Source organism: Tachypleus tridentatus, chromosome 2 (genome assembly GCF_004210375.1).
Source record: "Tachypleus tridentatus isolate NWPU-2018 chromosome 2, ASM421037v1, whole genome shotgun sequence".
Lineage (NCBI taxonomy): Eukaryota > Metazoa > Arthropoda > Merostomata > Xiphosura > Limulidae > Tachypleus > Tachypleus tridentatus.
The window spans coordinates 24,336,178-24,356,365 of NC_134826.1; the positions used below are offsets into that span (position 1 = coordinate 24,336,178).

The 20,188-nt window shown below is 36.1% G+C and overlaps 1 protein-coding gene across 1 annotated transcript; it reads left to right on the forward strand.

Moving 5' to 3' along the window:
* The first annotated feature begins 722 nt into the window (after positions 1-722).
* Positions 723-17,743, forward strand: LOC143239647 (growth arrest-specific protein 1-like). Its single transcript, XM_076480971.1, has 2 exons — positions 723-1,854; positions 16,328-17,743. Exon 1 carries the CDS (start codon positions 1,060-1,062, stop codon positions 1,813-1,815), a length of 756 nt encoding a protein of 251 aa, XP_076337086.1. The 5' UTR covers positions 723-1,059; the 3' UTR covers positions 1,816-1,854; positions 16,328-17,743.
* The last annotated feature ends 2,445 nt before the right edge of the window (positions 17,744-20,188 follow it).

Here is a 20,188-nt window from a genome sequence, read left to right on the forward strand (position 1 = left end):
TATATTTCTTTGCATCAAAAAATAAAGTCTTGATGACGAGAAACCCATCTTGAAATAAAGATGTATCTCAGAACGGCTGGTATGGGTATTGACACTTCTATTGCTAAGGAGAGAACAACGTTTCGACCTTCCTAAGGTTCAGAAAGATTGGTTTGGTTCAGTTTAAATTTCGCGCAAAGCTACACAAGAGCTGTCTGCGCTAACCGTCCCTAATTTAGCAGTGTAAGACTAGAGGGAAGGCAGCTAGTCATCACCACCCACCGCCAACTCTTGGGCTACTCTTTTACCAACGAATAGTGGGATTGACCGTCACATTATAATGCCCTCACGGCTGAAAGGGCAAGCATTCGAACCCGCGACCCTCGGATTAGGAGTCGAACGCTTTAACACGCTTGGCCATGCCGGGGCCGTTATTTATTTCATGTTAGGAGTTAATAAATACATTCAAGTGAGTTATGACAACAGGTTAGATTCCGAAATTCATGAAAAGTCCACGGAAGTCAGTGAGGTCACAGATCGTAACTATGATTTTACATACAATTCGTTTCACCCTTCATGAAAACCATTGGCTACTATGCGCATGGCGCGAGAACGTTGTCAGCGTATCCGCCCCAAAACCTCAACGTCGATGACAACTCATTTCACTATGATTTCTGCCATCGGATTTCTTTATAAACAACTTTCCCCTGACAGCTGAAATTAATGACCTTCGTAAAAAGAGCCAAGCAAAAGTAAAACCACGTGCCATAAGACTTCAAAAGCAACGCCCGGATGTGAAACTTGCTACTACTTTAGGATTGGCTGAATGTAAAAGAGGTGGAGTCAACCTGTAAAATCGTGAAGGGCTTCGAGTACAAGGCAAGTAGAGATGTTCGCTCATCCATGTTTGGTAGTTATGGTAACACGAGAATTTAAATAGACAGGCAGCGTAAACTCAAACTGACATGTTAAAATCGTTTTGCGTAGTGTTTGTGATGATAGGACCACTTTGTGCGACGAACTCTAGCAGTGTGCCATCAAGGCACCAATGGTGAAGTGGACAGAGCGAGAACACGCGCCATGAACTCAGCGGCAGCGATCGTGCTGATATTTTGTATGCTATCTACCGCAACTAGCTCTTCGGCGGCCCAGAACTGTGAGATAGCTCGGATGAAGTGCGCTTATCGGAAAGGCTGTGGAACAGCCCTACAAAACTATATGTTTGACTGCGCTAGTGTGCTGGCCGGACGGGTTTTCAGATGTACCACTCTCTGTAAACGTGCACTGATTTCTTTGGCGAGTACCCCAGAAGGAAAAGAATTGATGAAGTGTGACTGTAACGGGTCAGATTTTTGTATATTAAGTAAAGAACGCGTAGAAGTTTGTCGTTCCGAGGTCACCCAAGCTACAGCCGAAGACACTGTTGTTTCCTGTTCCGTGGCTCACTGGATCTGTGTGGCCGACCTTCTGTGCTCAACAGCTCTCGAATATTATCGTCACTGGTGTCACGCGATGTTTCGCGGTTATAGGTGCACTCACCGCTGTAACAACAGTCTAGCTATCTTAAATCGGCAAGCAAAGGCCGAGAAACTAAGATCTTGTTTCTGTGATGGGTCTGAAGAGTTCCCTTGTAGGCGAATAAAGGTCAACATGGAGCGTCTGTGTTATGGAAGAGAGGATTTTGTACTGGGAGAGAATCACGTTGACCCCCATAGGTCATCAGCTATTCAGTTGGAGCGTACACACTTACTCACCTGGGTATCGTGGCTGTTTATTTCGACTCTGACAGTCAACACTTGGATTCGCCTCAAGATGGAAGAGCTAAACTGGAGATGATAGAGTATTAATTATACATAAACAAGTAAAGTGCAAATGGTAAGCTAAAAAACGAATGCCAACTGTAATTCAGGACAATTACAGGTAGATTCACATTTAAATATACTAGAAAACAAACAGTCGGATTTGCTTTGCATCTCGAAAGTGCATGATCCACATACAATAAAACAGGTGTATTTAATTATTAATAATTTAATATATATTCACATTCCATGTTTGTGAAATTTGCATTACAGTATTAAGAATTATTTATTCAGAAATTATTAATAAATGTTTATTCGATTAGAAAATGCATCAATCTAGTCCGTAAATGTTTCGAGTTGCTAAACGATTCCTAGACAGTTATAAAAATGACTTTTCATATAAAAAGAACGAACAATTTGAACGCAAATTGTTTTGTTTTTTTTATTCTCATAAGACCTACGCACACTTCTTTATCTATTTAAAATATATGAGTGTATCGTACGCAGCTTCAATGTTCCCAAACACGTTTTTTTCTGATGGTTAAATGAATATAACTCACATAGTTTTCTTCACAACCAACATTTTCGTCAAACCCACTGCAGCAAAAGTTATTCTAGCTTGTCAGAAACGGAGACTGTACACAGATGTCTTTTCTAAGTTCCTCACGTCGCTGCTAACAGCAGGTAGAGGGACCAACTAAACGACCAGTGGTAAGGTCGTGAAGAGATTTGTTAACCCTAAGCCTCGAGGTTTACTACGTAGTTGTCCCCCTTTGCTATCCATCAAACTGCTGACAGCAGGTATTCATTCGAGAATATCTTAATTTCACGCAGAGAGGTGTACTAGCTTGGCTTTGAGCGTAGTTTCAGAAATTACTCCGAGACACGTACGCGACTAATGACCGTTACTGCTTGTTCTATAATGTCGTGTATTTCATTAGGTTTAGTTTACTGATAGTACTTTACGCACTTTGATGTATAATTTTAAATGTGTTCTGTGTCACATTAGGCTTACCGAACAACTGATTCTTTCTTTGGCGGCGAATCAACCTTGATTTTTTTTTTATTTTTTTTATCATTTCAGAATATAACATAAACAGTTTACGGTTGGTTATAAATGATTTCTAAAACACAAAATAATTTAAAAACACAAATATGGGAACAAAGATGTACAAAATCAGTAATAAAATACGCAGATCAGGGGTAAACGGGAGATACATGGCATACTTCATGTTTGGTTTGGTTTGGTTTGTTTTGAATTTCGGGCAAAGCTATTTGAGGGCTATCTGCGCTATTCGTCCCTAATTTAGCAGTGTAAGACTAAAGAGAAGGCAGCTAGTCATCGCCACCCACTGCCAACTCTTGAACTACTCTTTTACCAACGAAAAGTGATATTGACCATCACATTATAACGCCCCCACGGCTGAAAGGACGAGCATGTTTGGTGTGAGGGTATACTTTATGTCTAGCAAAATAAAACCTTAATAAGAAACGCATACAGTTTGAATTGCATTAGCCTGCAACTGTCATCACACTCGTCGGTTGACCGTGTTTAGCTCTGAATATGATTCGCTATTAGAATGGTATACATATGACAAAGGTCGCAGTTAGTCACGTAATCAAAATAATATCTAATTCATAGAAGTGACGAATCTACATCTTTTCCCAATAGGGTGATATATGATCGTTTTTAGAACATAAAGTGTAAGTATTGTACACTGGTAATGCATTTTTAAGAATATTAATTGATGGTAATTTTATGGAACGTATAGTGTTGGAAATTAATCACTGGTTATGTCCTTTTAAGTAATAATAATAAGTGACCATTATTGATAGACTTTAACAATAGAAATATATTTTTGAGTAAGAATAATAAATAATAATTATTTGTGGAACTAAATGTGTAAGTGTTCTACAGTGGTACTGTATTTTTAAATAATAATAATAAGTGAAAATTATTTGTAGAACATAACGTGTAGGTGTTCTACCCTGGTATTGTATTTTCAACAAATGATAATAAGTGAAAATTATTTGTGGAACTTAACGTGTAGGTGTTTTACACTAGTATTGTATTTTAAAATAATAAAGAGTTAAAGCATTAGCTAATTTCTACAGTCTTGACAAATGAAACGAAGTTCCTTTCAATGCTAATATTAGGTATTGTCGTGTAAAGTATACCAGTGTTATGTCTTATTTCCGAAATCTTATTTCCGAGCTGGAAACTTTAAAACAACTTTAAGAACTAAAAAAAAATGTGTAGTTTTATCGTATAGCTTAAATAATTGCAATTGTAAGGGCTAATCATTGGATAAAAGTCTCTACTTTTGGATATAATTATTTTTTTGTTAATCTCGGGAGACATGTTTCCACAAGTAAATGATTTACAGTTTGAACAAACAGAACAGTGAGTCTCCTACTCAAAGGTAGAAATCGTTTCACAGGTTGATACAAACACTTTTATCTTTTACAAATAATTAATAAAATTAGCACTGACATATAAAGTTGTGTTCAGTTGATCGTGTTTGATTTTGGATTTAGCACAAAGCTACACATGGGCTACTTGCGCTAGTCGTTCTTGTTTAGTGCTAGACAGACTAAGAACTTGTAATAAAAACATTTTGATGTTAATATACTTCCGCAAATGATTATAATCTAAATTTTTCAAACGGTATTTTGAAAAATAACGACAAAGACTATTTTTTTCCAACTTTTTGTACTCCAGACAGTAAACAAACTACAGAATAAAATTAGATACTGTAATGCAATGTCCAAATACCTATGTTGAAAGAACTACATGCAGAAATTAAGGGTTAGAAAAGAACGTGTTTGTATTTAATATAGTACAGTTGATATTTCTATCACTACATAATACTCAAACTGTATGTATTACTAGCAAAGTTGAAAATACACTGTTTTTTTTAATAATTGAAAGTCTCAAATCAAGTCAAAGTATTGCAGGTTTAGGACAAAGAACGTTGCCAAAAAAAGATAAATTTAAAACAATATTATATTAAAATAAAGAGGTAAATATTAGTAATATTGTATATGCCACATTTTCCTCCCTGCCAAATTTCGAGATTGCCCTTAAGGATATAATTAATTTTGAGTGTGTTTTTCTTATAGCAAAGCCACATAGGCTATCTGCTGAGCCCACCGAGGGGAATTGAACCGCTGATCTTAGCGTTGTAAATCCGTAGACATACCGCTGTACTAGCGGGGGCAATTAATTTTGAATTTATAATCAATGAAATTTAAACTTTTGTTCTGGTGAAAGAAGTGTAGGGATTTTATTTTAACTAATATATTAGTTAAAATTAGCACTGTAATGCAGAATTGATAATTCTGCCACCACTTACAATACCACACTTACCACAATATGGTAAGGCATGGCTAGGTGGGTTAAGGCGTTCGACTCGTAATCCGAAGGTCGCGGGTTCGAATCCCCGTCCCACCAAAACATGCGCGCCCTTTCAGCCGTAGGGGCGTCATAATGTCGCTGTCAATCCCACTATTCGTTGGTAAAAGAGTAGCCCAAGAGTTGGTGGTGGGTGGTGATGACTATCTGCCTTCCCTTTAGTCTTACATTGCTAAATTAGGGACGGCTAGCGGAGATAGCCCTCGAGTAGCTTTGCGCGAAATTAAAAAAAAAAAGTAATAGAAAACAGATCCGACGGTCGTACACATTAACCAAGTATTTCTTACCGCTTTATTAACGGTCCGTATTTCCCTCACTAAATTTTTACAGGCAGATGTTCATATGCTTCACAGGACACAGCATTCGAAGACGAGCACTTACAATCTATTAGATGTTTGTTTTACTGCTCAATGGGCTCTCACGTTTGTTAAGTGGGCGGATGGGATTTCAGAAAAGACGGTTGTTTTTACAGGTTAAGCAACTCTCAACGATCTCTTCTGACTGTTACAATACGCAGTTTTATTTACTTATTTATTTAAGTGACTTTCCTCTACATACACAGTTACAATATCTGCTCGTTAAACGTACGACGGCTGCGTTTTGGAAATCTGCTGTCAACGTAAAACGAGTTTCTAAAACCTTTCAAGCTTTAAATTCGTTCTCCAGTTTTCACAGTTTAATTCTTAGCTGGACATGACAGTTTCCCGAGCGACTTGGACTAGGTGATTATGCTGTGTACTGTAATATAACATGAGAAATCCCTCCCGTGACACAGCGGCATGTCTGCGGACTCCCACCGCTAAGAACCGGGTTTCGGTACCTGTGGTGGGCAGAGCACAGATAGTCCCTTGTGTAACTTTGTGCTCAATTCTAAAAGAAACAAACAATAACTTGAGAAATTTACAGAAAGGGGGTTGCAATCAGCTTATGAGGATAAAAAAAAAGTCTATCTTTAACCTTTACCCCAGAATTTAAACATTTTGGGGTAAAGTGGTAGAAATCCACCATAGTCAGATAATTCTTAGAACTTATGAATAAAAACAAAGAGGAATAAATTATGACATGCCACCAACACGACTTCTGCCATATCCAGTGCCGATGAGGCCTTTCGCGCAATACCATGGCTCATCAGGTGAGTTGGTATACGATAGACGTTTTAGCTACTTAAGTGTCATATTTACCATCAGTTGTTGAACGTCGACTGTTATTTAGTGAACTACATTGAGTAGTGAATTGTAATTATTGTGAATTTTATTTAAGTCGGTTCGAAACCAGGTTTTAGGATATCAATTAACGACACTTTTTTTTGTCTTACTTTCCTAGGTGGCCTGGCATGGCCTAGCGCGTTAAGGCGTGCGCTTCGTAATCTGAGGGTCGCGGGTTCGCGCCCGAGTCGCGCCAAACATGCTCGCCCCCCCAGCCGTGGGGGCGTTATAATGTGACGATAAATCCCACTTTTCGTTGGTAAAAGAGTAACCCAAAATTGGCAGTATGTGGTGATGACTAGCTGCCTTCCCTCTAGTCTTACACTGCTAAATTAGGGACAGCTAGCACAGATAGCCCTCGAGCAGCTTTGTGCGAAATTCAAAAAACAAACAAACAACCTAGTGTAAGTTTGCGAGAAATTAAAAAACAAACATACTTTCCTAGGTCGATTATACGTTTTTAACTGTTGTTATTTTATTTGTATTAACATTACACGAAGATAAGCATTATTTACGTAAAGAAGGAAGAGATAATGGTCTGGAAATGGAGAACAAAAGATTAGAGTTACTTTTATTGAAAATAAACGTTGGTAAAATTCATTTTCTATTTTTACCTTATTGTTTGTTTGGAAAGAATCTAACCTTATTTTAAAAAATCTCACTAATAAGTGTTGAAAAGATATGCATTATGTTTAGTTGCAGTATATCGGAATTTTATTGAGTGACTCGACTATAATTAACTGGGCACTTGCAGGTTGAACTTATCCAGTTAAATGTTTGGTAATAGTTTACTGTGACGCATATTTAGGACCGAATTTCAAACAGATTCAAAACAGTAAAGTTACCTTTTACTGTAAGTAAACCCATAAAGGACGTTAACTTCCCTCTCTGTCTTCTCAAATTCGAACAATATAAAGTAAATTTGAACTACGGAATCAAAACCCGTAGTCAAACAGGTAAATTTAAACTACGGAATTAAAATCCACACTTAAGCAGGTAAATTTAAACTACGGAATCAAAACCCGTAGTTAAACAGGTAAATTTAAACTACGGAATCAAAACCCGCACTTAAGCAGGTAAATTTAAACTACGGAATCAAAACCCACGCTTAAGCAGGTAAATTTAAACTACGGAATCAAAACCCGTAGTTAAACAGGAAACTACGGAATCAAAACCCACACTTAAGCAGGTAAATGTAAACTACGGAATCAAAACCCACACTTAAGCAGGCAAATTTGAAATACAGAATCAAAACCCGCACTTTAGCAGGTAAATTTAAACTACGGAATCAAAACCCACACTTAAGCAGCTAGATTTAAACTACGGAATCAAAACCCGCACTTAAGCAGGTAAATTTTAGACTATGGAATCAAACCACATATTTAATCAATTACTTCCAATAAATAGTGTATAATGTTACACAACCACATAGTAATATTAAACACATATTTATGAGTTGTTTTGATTTATTAGCTCCTACTCGCTTTGATTTTAACATGATAAATTCAAGAATGTGTTTAAAGCCAACATTTTAATTTTTTTCTCTGTTTATGATCTATTAAAACGAAATCACCGTGTAATAAACTGAAGCATGTTTTGATTTTTTATCGGTTTATAATGTATTAAAAGTAATCGTTGTTTCATAAATTTAACCAGTTTTATAAATAGATGTTCTGATTCTAAAGTTTCGGTTTTTTTTTTATTAGGTTAACTTCCTGAAACTAAATTCAAGTCAGGGTTCCAAATCAAGCATACTAACACAAGTTCTGGGTGTGTCATTTACAAACACAAACTAATTTTAGTTATTTCTTGGAAAACTCTCATAAAAAATATAACTTTGGTTTTAAAGTAATGCCTTCGATTCCTCTGTATAAAATGTTTGAACCGCTAATGACGTTTGAATAACGTCTGATTTTATTTTCTTGGATGTAATTCAAGTTTAAATTCATAAAAGTATGTTTTATTTATTCTTCACTTGATTGAACTAAGTTTTGTTTTGGTTTTTCTCACTGGCATGTTGCCTGGAACAAGTAAACTCAATAGTTCTGATTATGTGTATCAAAGAGCCCTCTATTTCCTTAAATAGGTATAGTTTACTAATAATAAACTTTTGTGTTGAGACTGAGAAATATACGTTATAAAAGCATTTCGCTAATAAGTGGCGCTATTTGTGGGGACCGGCACCGCGTAAACCTGCTGGTCCCGATTTCGGGCCTTCACAAACACCAGACGTGACTAATGCAGTATTCAGTCGTACCAAGCAGTGGTTCTGTGTAGCGTTGCGCTTATACATTGGAGAGTATTTCTTTTCGCTTGTCAGAAGGAAAAAAGAAAAAGAAAGCTTTCTCCCTCGTTCATTTTATTTCTTATCTTTGATGTTTTTATTACTTACTATATATTTTGTGTAGTGTAGAAACAGTTATATTGAAAAGCTTTAAGAATACTGGAATAGTTTCATTTCGTTACTTAATAATCGTTAATAATATATAAATAACGTTAACAGTTAAATAAAAAAAAATTACCAGAAAAATAATGTGAGGTAGTAACACGTTTTATTTAAGACGAGAGAGGCGTAACACGCAAGGTTTAATCCATCCGTTTAGTTTGAATTTCACGCAAAGCTACACGAGGGCTATCTACGCTAGCCGTCCCTAATTTTGTAGTGTAAGACCAGAGGGAAGGCGGCTAGTCATCACTACCCACCGCCAACTCTTGGGCTACTTTTTTACCAACGAATAATGGGATTGACCGTCACATTATAACGCCCCACGGCTGAAAGAGCGAGCATGTTTGATACGATTGGGATTCGAACTCGCGACTCTCATATTACGAGTTAATCTATCCGTAGCTTGGTAATGACTCGATGTTTATTACCATTTGAAAATTAATAGTAATCTATCTTTAATACTTAGGTTTACCATTAAGCTTCCTCAGATGGTGGGAATACCTTGTACAGTGTGTTATATTATGTAACTGCATCCTTAAATATAAGTCTGAAGGACAAATCGTGATGTGTTCAAGCTGCCGTTATTACAACTCAAGTAATGTTTTGCCCTTTTCTGCCCTCATTATAAAATAAACCTAATTTCCCGATACCACAACTAAGTGTTATTGTTATCCAAACACTCTAATTATCACATACTTTATTAATTAATGGATACTCTGTTAATCAAGAACTAAAAGAATGATTAAGATGGTTTAAGTTATACCTACAAAAGAAATCTTATTTTCCTGTAAAATTGCACTTCTCGTGTTGTCACATGTTTGGGTAAGTTTTAGGCTTAAATACCAATATCGATATCCTTGTATTAGTTAATGAAACACATGCTCCCTCTAAACATAGCACCCCAGTGGGACAGCAGCAAGTCTGCGGGCTTTCCATACCGGTGGTGGGCAGAGCAGAGATAGCTAGCTCATTGTGTAGTTTTCTGCTTAACTTCGAACAGACGAACAAACTCTAAACACCAGTACATACGACCCGGTATGGCCAGATGGTTCGAGCGATCACCTCGTAATCTGATGATCGCAGGTTCGAATCCCCGTCACACCAAACATGCTCGACCTTTCATCCGTGGAGGCATTATAATGTGACGGTCAATCGTTGGTAAAAGAGTATCTCAAGAGTTGGCGGTAGGTGGTGATAGCTAGGCGCCTTCCATCTAGTCTTTCACTGTTAAATTAAGAACAACTAGCGCAGATAGCCCTCGTGTAGCTTTGCGCGAAATTCAAAAGAAACAAACTTTAGTACATACGAGTATATATGTGAGCTCAGTATGATAATAGTTTAGCCTAATTGGCTTCATATTTGTATGATATATTTAAAACAAACCCGGCATTCATACAAGAATATAGGCGAGGGGTGCAGCAGTAATTTCTCCCTAAAAAGTTACCCCGCCCTTGATTTAATAGTTTCGTTATTCTCAAATGTAGAACTTGTACGAATTCAAATATTAATAGTTGTTTAGAACAGTGTAGATATCTCAATGCCGCATTGTAGCTTTAAAAAAAAATCCATCTAAATTAAGTAACCTCTTTCCAACATAGGTGAATAAGGAAATATTTGCCACGTAAATGAAAGCTTTTTCATGATAGAGAAAGACATAATTATGTTGTAACCAAAGTAGCACACGCTTGTCATTGAAAAATGAAAAGCAGTCCACACAAATACAGGACTGAAAAAACCCAACAAATCCAGAACGTTTTCGTGGCACAAACTTGCAATAAAATATTTGAGAATGTTTTTTTTTGTTGTTGTTTTTTGGAATTTCGCACAAAGCTACTCGAGGGCTATCTGCGCTAGCCGTCCCTAATTTAGCAGTGTAAGACTAGAGGGAAGGTAGCTAGTCATCACCACCCACCGCTAACTCTTGGGCTACTCTTTTACTACCGAATAGTGGGATTGACCGTAACATTATAACGCCCCCACGGCTGAAAGGGCGAGCATGTTTGGCGCGACCGGGATGCGAACCCGCGGCCCTCGGATTACGAGTCGCACGCCTTACACGCTTGGCCATGCCGGGCGGAAAATATTTGAGAACTTAATTCTTCTGACCTTTCATATATTTTTCATTTTTCTTGTTATAGTGAAAGCTATATAAAATTTTATAATTTTTTCACCAGATTACATAACGGCTATCTTCGCTTAGCCTTACCTTAATTTGAAATGGGAGTTAGGCAGCTGCGATTAACAGCACCCACCCCAATTTCATGGGCTGCTCTTGCATACTTCGATTTGACTCTCAAAGCTTCAAGGTGCTGAGCACATTTTTATGGAGTCGGGACACGAGCCCTAAATCCTCGGATTCATAATAATGGTATGTTTACCATAAGCCATGTTCAACTAAGATCTATAAGTCATCCAATGGTATGTTGAAGTTTCAACAAGTTTGCAAGTAAAGTAATTTTGCGTCACTCATGCCCTATTAACTAATTCCCTTATATCATCGCTGACGTTTACGACACAAGCCAATAAATACAAATAGTTGGAGAGGGGGGGCGCAGATACCAACGTTACTAACGACCTAAATGGCAACTGGGGTTCTAAAGTATGGATACACATACTAAAGAGACACAGCGTTAAATGTATATTTTAGTTTATATTATAGCTGAGGTAGGAATGAGTAATGCGTGTGTAATGTGCGTCACTTGTGAATATGAAATTCTATAAAAACGAACAGCTGGAAATCATAAACTCTGAAATGAAGGATAGTTATTATAGTTATTTCTCCGTTTGGGGTCGCTAGCTTCAAACTCTGATAACAAGGTGTTGGCATGGTTGTTAGATTTACTGTTGAAAGCTTCGTTGGGAAAGAAAAAAAAACCGTGTGGAGAGATTAACTCGCAGCTGTTCCCGCCAGAGAGACAAGTATAGTTTGTGCTACTGCTTAACAGCTAATATACAGAGGGTTTTACTAGTGGATTAAATAGTATGTTGAATATACTGCTTAACAGCTAATATACAGAGGGTTTTACTAGTGGATTAAATAGTATGTTGGCGTGGCAGAATCGGTGTGTTCTCACAATTAACATAAGTATTGTTGTTGTTTTGAATTAAGCACAAAGTTACACAATGGGCTATCTGTGCTCTGCCCATCACGGCTATTGAAACCCCGGTTTTTAGTGTTGTAAGTCCGCAGACATACCGCTGAGCCACTGGGGGGGCTTAACATAAGTATCCTGATGAAGATAAACTCTATCCACTTATACCCAACTTACCTTTGTGAATACGTTAATTTTTCTTGTTACCTCTTGTCAAACATAAACCTTCTGTAAACATAAATTAACAATTTAGCCCATGTCCAACATGTAAAGGTAGGTAAGGCACTCGACCATTAATCCGAGCGTCGCGGGTTCGAATCCCCATCACACCAAACATGCACGCCCTTTCAGGCGTGGAGGCGTTATAATGTAACGGTCAATCCAACTATTCGTTGGGAAAAGAGTAGCCCAAGAGTTTGGCGGTGGATGGTGATGACTGGCTGCCTTTCCTCTAGTCTTACGCTACAAGATTGGGGACGGCTAGCGCAGATAGCTCTCGTGTAGCTTTGCGCGAAATTCAAAAACAAACAAAACAACTACTGTAGTCACAACTGATAGGCCTACGAATTTTAATATATACCAGTTTCTGAGTTTTGCGCTAAATTAAGAAGATAAGTTAAAAACAGCAACACTCAAACTCCTTTGTCGCAAGAACATAATAACTGCTTTTAGGAAGGCAGCGAGAAAACTGCGAACCGTTATATAAACTTTATGGTTCCAGTTCAACTCCATCGTTATTTTACAGTAGTAAAATACATTCATATATTTCGGTCAGTAACATGGACTTTAATTTCCGATTTGATGTTCTCAAAAAAAAAGAAGTGATGTATAGAAGCCTGTTTTGGAAAGACTGCTTTCAACTTCGAAAAGAAACATCTACAAATATTGTAGGTGACAGAAGTTAAAGTTATTGAAAAAATAGCCAGCTGACGGAAGTACGTTGGGATATAGGGTTGAACTTTTAACATCAAACTCACTGAAGTGCATTGTGATGTAGGGTTCAGTTTTTAACATCAGTGTATTTCTGTGTTTTTCTTATAGCAAAGCCACATCGGGCTATCTGCTGATCCCACCGAGGGGAATCGAACCCCTGATGTTAACGTTGTAAATCCGTAGACATACCGCTGTACTAGCGGGGGAATTTTTAACATCAAACTCACTAAGTATGTTGTGATGTAGGGCTCAATTTTTAACATCAAACTCGCTGAATTATGTTGTGATGTAAGGTTGAATTTTCAACATCAACTTTATGAGGTAAAGTTCTTTAGCAGAGTATTATATAAATAGTGTAAAATTTGTTGAAGAGGAGAAATAGCGTACATTATACGTAGATCTTAAAGCAGTAATTATTTGGCATAGAAGTTGTTCTATATTATTCAAATACTTAGAAGTTTAGGCCTAGCAGTTGATACCAACTGAAGACTTGAAAGTATCCCAACATTTTTCATTTTAGTTTCGTTTTGAGTTTACCTACCGACTACAAGCGTTATTAGTATTTATTAATAAAGAATATTTTTGAACAGGTAGGACGTTTCTTTATCGTCAGAGCTTGTGTACTATAAAACGATCGCACTAGTGGTCGAAACGTTGTATCTGTTCCATAAACTGTTGTTGTTGTTTTTGAATTAAGCACGAAGCTACACAATGGGCTATCTGTGCTCTGCCCACCACGGGTATCGAAACCCGGATTTTAGCGTGTAAGTCCGCAGACATACCGTTGAGGCACTGGGGAGCCTTCCATAAACTAATATTACTTTTTGTAAACGCTGTAACTAGTAATAAAATAATAGCCTTCATTTCTGTGTCGAGCAACATTTTAGGCCTAGCGAACAACATTTTATGCCTAGTAAAGTATTCGTAGACGTATGTTTAAACAGAAGACAATTTTTCATTCCTCTTGTTAATTAAAGTTCCTTTTTATGAATTGAAGCCTGCAAGTGAAATACGTGAACTATTGAAATAACGGATTTCTTATGCCCAAATTTTCCCAAAGGAGCTGGATTAATCAGGCGGTTATTGTTTTTCAACAATATAATTTTTTTGCAAACAAATATTCAAATATTTAACTCTTGGAGACTGCGAGTTTTGCAATCTAAAGCAATTGTTATGTTAATTCGAACCTATTGTTCATTTAACCATCGAGAAATGCTACCCATCACCGACTATAATGTGTCTATTTCAACTTTAACTTAATTATTCATAAAACGTATTAGGAATGAACTCGCACCAGTGTTCTTAGTGTAAAGGTGTTATAGTTCACTGTACTTAGAGACAGCTGAAGTTTTCAGATATACGTTAAAACATCAAAGACCGTTTTCATAAATAAAAAAAACATCTGTTATATATTTTAAAGTTCTTTACATCGCGATAAACGGTTTTAAAGTGTGTTAATGTTTGTTTGTGTCAGAGTAATTTGTATATCGTAACAAACAAAAGTGTTGAAGGTAAAAGTAAAAAAAAACTGATAATGGTTTTTTTTTACCACGACTTATTAGAGTATCAACATATTTTGTTAGTGAAAACGGTTTCCAATATCTGTTTTAATATTATTCTGTTAAATTTTCACGGGCTGGCGGTTAGGACGTTGAAATCCTAATATATGGGTCGCAGGTTCCAATCCCATCACCGAACATGTTCGGTCTTTTAGCTGTCGAGCGTTATTAAATGATGGTCAATCTCACAATTCGATTATAGTAGCACAAGAGATGACGATAGGTGATGTTGACTAGGTTTTATTTCTATAAATTTAGAGACGGACACTGCAGATAGCTCTTGGGCAGCCTTGAGCGAAATTCAGGAAATAAACCATGCATCTCAGATTTTGATTTTCAGCTTTGTAATATGTTTCCAATCTTTCAAGATACAAAACTATGTAATAAAACATATACAATTATTGTTATAAAGAAAAACTAATGACTAACTTACGCTGTGTTGTTTTCTTGTAATTTGTTTGCCTTGAGTGACTTAGTATGCTGTTTGTGTATTGTAACTGGCTGCACGTAACTGAACAATATGTGGAAAATGAATTCCCTTAAATATACTTAAACGCACAGACAAACTTTTAGCTAAGATTTAGAATCAACGAACTCGAAAGGATTTAAATCATTTTGATAAAAAGGTTTCTTTTGAATTTCGAGCAAACTTACACGAGGGCTATCTGCGCTAACCGTCCCAAATTTAGCAGTGTAAGACTAGAGGGAAGGCAGCTAGTCATTACCACCCACCACCAACTCTTGGGCTACTCTTTTACCAACGAATAGTGGGATTGGCCGTCACACACAACGCCCCCACTGCTGAAAGGGCGTGTATGTTTAGTGTGATAGGAATTCGAACCCGCGACCTTCAGATTACGAGTCGAGTACCTTAACCACCTGGCCATGCTGGGCCTAATAAAAGGGCTTTCAATTCAATTGACATCTCGACTGATTACTTAATAACCCCACATCCAATTTACCATCATCCAACAGACTTGTGGCAGATTACTTCCAGATGTTTGACACACTACTCATAACTAATTATCTGTTAATTACCATGTAATTACCTGTGGCTTCCTTTCCTGATTTGATTAATTACGTATCATCTTACGTTCAGTTTTAAATTATTAACTGCAACTTGTTTCAACGCCATATTAATTCTACAGACAAACCAAACGTTTGTTTACAAACACATTTCTAGAAACGCTTGCAGACAGAAAGACAACCTTTATCCTATTCCTGTCAGAGTGGACTGTTTACATAACTCGCTATATTTAACTTCCAACTTTAGTTCTGATAAACAACTGTTATATAAGAAATATTTACAAGAAATTCTTCGTAATCTAGTTTCAACTTCATACAAAACTACCTAATACGTTGGCCTGGCATGGCTCGGAGGTTAAGGATCTCGACTCTCTGAAGGTCGCAGGTTCGCATCCTCATCACACCAAATATTTTCAGCCGTGGGGGCGTTATAATGTGACGATCGTTGGTAAAAGAGTAGTCCAAGAATTGGCGGTGGGTGGTGATGACTAGCTGCCTTCCCTGTAGTCTTACACTGCTAAATTAGAGAAGGCTAGCGCAGATAGCCCTCGTGTAGCTTTGCGCAAAATTCAAAGTCAAACAAACCTAATATATTAATGGTCACTGCTATAAAGGAACTGAGGACAGGAATATAAATAACCAAGCGGATATGACGTCACAAATACTATACATTATAATAATAGTACGATAGATTCATTTTTAAGAATATATTTCGGGTAGTTCTATTCGAAATAAATTTGTAAATAATTTTACAAATGTAACGAAATATCAAAGTGATTTGATATAGAGTACAAACAGTGGGCAGTATTTTCTTTCTATGGAAGATAAGTGGACGTATTATTAATAAACCATTTTTCTTTCTGTTTCTTTCAGTTATGACGCAGACTTTGAAGATTTAATTAAGGGAACGTTAAGTAAGTTCGTCGTCGTATAAAGTTGATCACGCCTGTATCATATTGTATCGTTGATACGTTCCTTCAACACTAAGAACGCAGACTTAATATGGTCCACAACACAAATTTTTGCCTTTAAAAAGACGAGAAAAGCTTCTTTCTCATAACCTGAATCCGAGAACCACGTATTTCTCAAAAGGATATTCGTTAACATTTTACTAGTTTACTTATACAGTTCTTTATTCGTTAAACGGATCTATCGAGAAAATGTAATTCAAAATTTTTGTTTTTGTAGATGACTGACATTATGCTAAGCATATTTCTGAAAAATGAAATGACATTTCTACCTCGTTTCCAAATACTGCCTCTAAGTAGAACTAAAAATGTTTTTTACAGTAACATTTTGTAAAGCTGTTTTCTGCTACGAATATTGTCTCAATCAATACAATGTCTCGCGTATCCCAATCAGCTTGAAGAGTTCTTTTATTGGGTGGAAAGACCTCGTCGGAACCGGGTGTAACAGACAGATTGTAGCTGTATTATTATACATTCTTCTGAAAGGTCAAAAGGTCATTACATGTTGTCAAGCAATTTTCTGCTACGAATAGTGTCTCAATCAATACAATGTCTCGCGTATCCCAAACAGCTTGAAGAGTTCTTTTATCGGGTGGAAAGACCTTGTCGGAACTGGGTGTAACAGATAGATTGTAGCTATATTATTATACATTCTTTTCAGAGGTCATTAAAAATAATAAGTTTACTTGCAACAGTTCGTAAATTAAGTTGGTCTGTTGGTTAACTTTAAAACTTTGATAAATAGAAGGTATTTATTCGTTTATTATTATTCAGACCTCCAGTAAATTTGTCTTCACCACAAAATTAAGAACACAATATGTAGTCTATTGGACGAATTTATTTTCCATTGTATTAACGTTTCGACTAACTTGGCACCCTATATACTTGCACCAAATTTTTATTTATGAAAGAACTGTGATTAGATTGAACCGTAAATTTTATACCTTTTGCACGTTTGTTGGTAACATTTACGCGCGAACAACACCGCCTTATGATAAAACAACAGTGGTAATAAGTTTGGTTTGTTGATTATACGATACGATGAACTCTGAGTGTTTTAGTAACTACAGTAGAATAATGTTTTACAAAATAATTCGAATGTAATGTTTTTGTTTGGAACTATTCTTGTCATAAGGTGTATTTGTATAGTGTATGTAGTTGAAACACTTTCGATGTCACAAAACAAAAGTAATGTTGTTATAATGACATATAATTACATTTCCTTTATAAGGAACTATGACAAAACTATCCTTGTCTATAACTTAATTTATATAGAAATTTCAAATAAAATGTTTCTACTCTCTGTGCAAAAGTGTGGTCAGTTTGTTTGTGATAAGTGAAACGTAAAAACTGAAGTTCTGTCGTTTTATAAAATTAGCGTCAAAAATATTTTATTGCACATAAACAAGTAGCCAATGTTTAAACAGCACGTGCTGTAAAACTATTTTGAATGTAAGAAGTTAAATTAACGCTAAGCTTAATTTAAATTTGTTAATTTGATATTCGTGGTTGTGTAGTCTCACAACACGTCTTTGAAACTTTATGCACAGTAAATAACAGGTTATTATTAGTGACCTGGTGTGAAAGCCATGAGAAACATAAAATTGGTGTGAGTGTTACCCTTCTGATAAAAGAAATAAACAAAGCCGCCAGACTTTTTTCAACAAATATTCAGAACTTTTCCATGTGTGTAATCGATTATATTTAGTTATGAAAAGTCGAAAATTTATTTTATTTTAATGTGTCAAAGTTAAATACCTGAAGTAGTTAGACTGAGTTTAGGATAGTTAAATATGTTAAATGGACAGGCTTAGTTTAGAACAGTTAACTACGTTAAATGGTCAGACTGAGCTTAGGTCAGTTAACTACGTTAAATTGTCAAACTGAGTTTAGGACAGTTGACTACGTTAAGTGGTCAGACTGATTATACGATAGTTAACTACGTTAAGTGGTTAGACTGATTATACGATAGTTAAATACGTCAAGTGGTTAGACTGATTATACGATAGTTAAATACGTTAAGTGGTCAGACTGATTATACGATAGTTAAATACGTTAAATGGTTAGACTGATTATACGATAGTTAAATACGTTAAGTGGTTAGACTGAGTTTAATGTTTCGATATCAAGTATTTTTTTGATGCACTAAATACAAAGTTTTCGTTTTAAAAACTGTAGTATTCTTGAACAGTGTAACACATCAAATTATACGTTTAGGTTAACGTATTTATGAGATATTAAAGTTTTTATGACCAGTTTATATAACCTGCGCTATTTAGATAACAGTATATATACACCTAACCCATTCAGTCTTAATGAAAATATAAGTCAAGTTTATGGAAACTGTGATATTTCCAAAAAGTTATATATATATCAAGTAATTATTTAACATTTCCATCTCTGTTTCTCTTATGATTGAAGTGAAGCCCTATGTTAGTTATTTTGAAAGTTAGGAAACAGCATTTGATAAATTTTTACTGTAAGTGGCTTGAAGAGACAACACATCCATTAATACTAACACCTATATGTTATGCAGCATAACATACCTTTCAGATAATTCAAGATTAATAGCACTAAAAGTATATACTTAGTGGTAGACCAGGGGTTTTCTGGTAGTTAGAGAGTCTGAGTGTTCATGGTTCGTATCTCAATTCCACAAAGAAGCCACATTTCTAACTTGGAGGTGATGAGTGCGTTATAAAAGTAATAGTCAAATCCCAGGCATCTTTCTATCCACATTCACGTCAAGGGATTGATTATAATTCTCAAATCGCGCCCACAACCTAGACTGTGGGGGATCATTCAGGTTCGAGAGTTGGCGGTGAGCGGTATCAACTAGCAGAATTACTTTTAATTTATAGGTTTAAAATTAAGTACGGTTAACATAGATAGCCGTTGTGTGGTTTTTCACGAATATTTGGGGAAAGCAAATGGTAAGAAACATTTTCCACACATGTTAACTGACTAGATGCTGAATTGTCATTTATACAAAAATTGAAAAGAAACAAACATGCGATTAAAAAAAACGTTCTGCTTGATAAGTCTAACTTCTTGCTTTGAATGACTGTTTTAAAACATTACAAGATATAAGATCTAGTTACCCTCAATACAGTTTAAAAGCTGCTTTTCTGTCGTAACTCTTGATTGGTCTGACGAGATTATAATTTTGCCAATAAATCTTGCTTTACTTTCCACTGTGTTTGTGATGACACCAACAGCTTGAAATGTCCTTTGTGAATTGTACAGCAGAAAGAAGCGAAGCTGAGAAACTCCATTAACAAGTAATGCATGGATGGTGTAACTTTTATAAAACTAGGTGAGAGTCAAAACAACATTTTGCTTCTTTATTTGATTAACCAGAAAAGGTCACTTCATTATTACGTCAGGGGTATAGGTTCATGACGTAAGAAACTTGTGACGTCGCATAATTCCAATAAGCTTAACATACTTGTTTCTTTAAAAAAACTACTTTAAGTAAGATTTATGTGAACAATTAACTTGTTCATTGGAAATCTTCTCAGATCGTGACCCCATCTACGTACAGCTGGAAAACATCAACTCGACCACGGGTTAGCTTATGGCTTCGGATGTAAAAGAAAAACTGTGTGTAAAATAAAACATTGCACGTTTTATGGCTTTTAAAGATATCTTCATCCTGCGTGTCCATAAAATTTACAGTACAGTTGATAATTTATCTATTGAACAATCTTTTAACAAGTTGAATACGTAGCAACGTTATAGTGAAAAAAAGTATACAATAATTTCA